Here is a 4,074-nt window from a genome sequence, read left to right as displayed (position 1 = left end):
ATTTTATTTTAATTTTAATATTATTTTATAAAAAAACTATAAACTAATTATTTAACATTTTAATGTATTTTATAGGTTATTTAAGCTTTTGAAAAATTTAAAATATTAAATTTCGGCCTACAAGTCAACAACATGTATCATTTTAGCCTTACATTTTTTCTGAAATTACTGTCTTACGGCGTTTATATCTAAAAGACTAAAACTGATCTTTTTCGTAATTACAGTCTTCGTTGAACAAAAACCCTTTCCTATCTCTAAAACCCGAGTGGCCTCTCCCTACGATAACCACGACGAAAAAGTGGTCGAAGAAGATCGATTCGCCACCACACGCACCAACCATGAGCTCCTTCAACGGAAACATGGACAACCTACTACTCCAAACCCTACTCGGCCGCCTCCAAATCCGCCCCCCAAGCTCCCCTTTCCTCTCTCAATCCCTAGACGACCTCCTCTTCAAATCCGACGACACCGATGACGAAGAAGACCTCGATTCCCAAAACAATCTCGAACGGGAAGAAGCCAAGCTCGAGAAGGAGCTAATCCGCGTCATCGTCTCGGGTCGAATCGACTCTCTGAAGCCCAATTCGGGTCAAGCCGTGACGGTCAACGAGCACCACATCTGCGTTGGGTTTCACGAGGATGAGGAGTCGGATTACCGTGTCTGGGAGTGGCATGGGCATATCATGCTTTTCGATGAGGAGAATGGGTACACGCCTGAGTATATCTACGGGAATTACTTCGAGAGGTTGCCTGTGAAGTTGCTGCCGAGTCAAAGAGGAGGTGTGGGTAAGGAGAAGAAGGAGGTGAAAGAGGAGGAGGAGGAGGTGGAGAGTTTGGGTGGTTTGAGAGAGTTGATTGATGGTGGAGATGGTGATCGTGGTAGGGTTCTTCACAGGAACATCAACATTGGTTCCTCAAGGTTTGTTTTTTCCATTGAATTTGACCGTACTTTGTAATGTTACTTGGATTCCGTAGAATGTCTGGGATGATTGTTTAGTTAGTCATAAAACGGATACATGCTTGGTTAGCTACCTGCCTTTAATGCTGTTTTGAAATCAAATTTACTCAAGGTCAAAAGCCTGTAGCTTTCTGAGTGTTTGATCATTTCCAACAGTGCACATGCTGTTTCTTCAATGTAGTTGCCGAGTGTTTTGTTGCCTATGTGACTCGAATATGGTCATGGTCAGGACACACCGGTGTTATATATGATCAATTACTTCTTTTCATATAATATTAGAATCTTTTCTTGACATTGTATGCCTGCCATGTATGATCAAAATCCATGTTTCGTTTATTGCAATCTGGTTATGTTCTTTCAAAGGCTGCGTTTATTAATTGTTGTACTTCGCTTGGCTTTACTGCTGCTTCCGCAAATTAGTTCACAGTGTGAATAGTGAGACTTGGTCAATTGCTTTCTTACACAGTTCGCTACAGTTCTCAGGTGGTATTATCTTGCCAAGAAAGCAATATTTGATGATCTATAATTTCTTTAGTACTATGCCCAAGAACCTTAGATGTCAAATGTTTTATAAATCTTCATATGATGGCCATAGATGTCCAGGTATATTACATTCCTTAATGGAAGTTCTAAGAAAGTAACCATTAGAGTTACTGTGTGATAATCTAGTCTATAGTGCAGTTCATCACCATTTTTTCAAAGTATCTGTTAATTTATAACCTTGTTTCACTTTAGATTTTTACTGCACCTTTATTGTTTGTGTTTAGATATCGCAAAAGATTGAATCAGATCAGTCCATTTACATGGTTCTTGTTGAATTGGCAGGGCCTAATTCCTAGGAGCGGTTTGGCAGGGAGAGGTCACATTGCTCGGGAAGATTTCAGATATGTGTGGACAGACAACTCAGGGCAAAAAAAGAATAACGCGTTACGGATTCTGTTCCGTTCTATTTAAACCCATGGGTGAAAATCACCTGAAGTTGTTTCTTCTCCAAATTTACAATACATGTTGGTGAACAGAGCAAAGATTACACATGATTATGGTTATTGAACCCAAAAGCTTTGAACTCTCCCCTTGTTTGTTTTTGTATGCTCTTGTCTTGATGAGTCACTCATCTTCCAATACTGCTGCCGCTGAACTGTAATTTCAGTTTCCGCTACAAGGATGATAATGTGAATCTGACAATGTATATGAGAAGATGGCAAGACACTCGAATAAAATGTAATTAGTGTCAAAAACGTATAATACCAAGATGTTACCATATTAATAATGGGCCTGGGCAGTTCGTGGGTCGTCATAAAACAGAAGCCCATGAGCAAAGAAGTATAGAGCTATGAAAGATCTTGTCCGTTCATTCAAAGTCTTCAGATCTAGGCCACGTCAGCAATCCGCGTGCCGCACAGATAACCAATAAGAGCGAGCACACGCTTCTATATAAGAAAATCTGCTCCTCGAATAATTTCAATCACAGACGCATCTTTCCAATTAAACAATTTACCCTCTCTTCACCAAACTCAATCAATCGATAATGGCACCCAAGGCGGCAGAGAAGAAACCGGCGGAGAAGAAGCCAGCCGAGAAATCACCGGCGGAGAAGCGTCCAAAGGCGGAGAAGAAGATCTCGAAGGAAGGAGGAAGCGACAAGAAGAAGAAGAAATCGAAGAAGAGCGTGGAGACGTACAAGATCTACATCTTCAAGGTCCTGAAGCAGGTTCATCCCGATATCGGAATCTCGGGTAAAGCGATGGGGATCATGAACAGTTTCATCAACGACATATTCGAGAAACTGGCGCAGGAATCATCGAAGCTCGCTAGGTACAACAAGAAGCCGACGATTACGTCGAGGGAGATCCAGACGGCGGTTAGGCTTGTGTTGCCCGGAGAGCTCGCGAAGCACGCCGTCTCTGAGGGGACTAAGGCGGTTACGAAATTCACAAGCACTTAGGGATTGAAATGTTTAGGTTTTAATTCTTCTTTGGTTGATGAATCGATTGTATTCGATTAGTGAGATCATTTGAATGAACAGGTTTCTTTTTAATGAATAACGATTCTCTATCAATATGATTCAGATTTAATTCTAATTTTTTCTTGGGCTGTTCTTGGTTTGTGTCATGATCCCAATGGTTTCGGTAATTGTTTGAACAGGCCACATAATATCTTGGGATATTTTATTGACCAGTCTTTTCGTCGCTAGATCCATCTTCTAAAATAAGTTTGGTCTGTTCCTGGGGTTTGCTCTTTTTGGATATGGTGAATCTGATTCTTCCTAGTTTTGATGAATTTAGTGTTTCTCTGCCTGTGATTGATTGTTTCTGTGATTTCATAAATAACTCCTTAGTTGAATTATTATCCGTCTGGTTTATGTCTGAATCGGTTAAAACCTCTTGAAAAGAGTGATTGGCATGGTAATCTTAGTTGAAGCTTGCTGCCTCCAATCATTTCTCGATTCTTTACCCTCTCTGCATTTTACATAGCTAATCGAAGAAGAAGCTTGTAATCTCTCTGGCCAATGGTCGTTATTTTCTTGTTTTTGACGTTTCGGGTGATTATTCTGCGACGCAATAGTGTGACATATTGTTTCTGGTGTATCATTGTGCTTATGTTTGTTTCATCTTGAGCCTCCCCTTTGCTTTCGTTTGAAAATTGTTTGGTGATTCTTCTTGCTTCAAGCTTGTTATTTTGGGACGAGGGTTAAGCAAGAGATTCATATTTTCTCCAAACAGTTTGTTTGTGCTTTATAAAATATTCTAAACGGAAGAATTGAGTGGAGACCATTGGAATTGTCTCAGTAAACTCAGCGTACTTGTATGGAGATCGCAAGTAGTGCTTCTTTTGATTACAAACTTTGCTAACTGAGGAAGTTGGAGTTTGAAAAATAGATGCCATGAAATTGGTCCATAAAAACAGCATGTTGCTTGGACCTTTTTTTTTAATATTGATTGTTGTTTTTTTTTTGCTCGTTTGAAGTTATTTATATCACCGACCCTTGAGTATTTGCTAATATTCTTTTGAGTTTGTACTTTCAGAACTTTGAAGTTTGAATTAAACAGTGTTTAAAAAGGTTAACGTTCCTAACAAGAGACTGGTTCCTAGTCCAAGCTCACTATTTTATCTAC

General features: G+C 39.8%; 2 protein-coding genes across 2 annotated transcripts; both read left to right on the top strand.

Annotated features, from left to right (window-relative positions):
• Positions 1–218: 218 nt before the first annotated feature.
• Positions 219–2,029, top strand: LOC106341981. Its single transcript, XM_013780748.1, has 2 exons — positions 219–919; positions 1,784–2,029. Exons 1-2 carry the CDS (start codon positions 339–341, stop codon positions 1,788–1,790), a joined length of 588 nt encoding a protein of 195 aa, XP_013636202.1. The 5' UTR covers positions 219–338; the 3' UTR covers positions 1,791–2,029.
• Positions 2,030–2,407: 378 nt separating this feature from the next.
• On the top strand, positions 2,408–3,017 carry LOC106341982 (histone H2B.8). Its single transcript, XM_013780749.1, has one exon. The coding sequence runs from the start codon at positions 2,487–2,489 to the stop codon at positions 2,901–2,903; it is 417 nt and encodes a 138-aa protein (XP_013636203.1). The 5' UTR covers positions 2,408–2,486; the 3' UTR covers positions 2,904–3,017.
• The last annotated feature ends 1,057 nt before the right edge of the window (positions 3,018–4,074 follow it).

Source organism: Brassica oleracea, chromosome C4 (assembly GCF_000695525.1).
Source record: "Brassica oleracea var. oleracea cultivar TO1000 chromosome C4, BOL, whole genome shotgun sequence".
NCBI classification, from domain to species: Eukaryota; Viridiplantae; Streptophyta; class Magnoliopsida; order Brassicales; family Brassicaceae; genus Brassica; species Brassica oleracea.
This window is presented reverse-complemented; position numbering and strand designations above follow the sequence as displayed.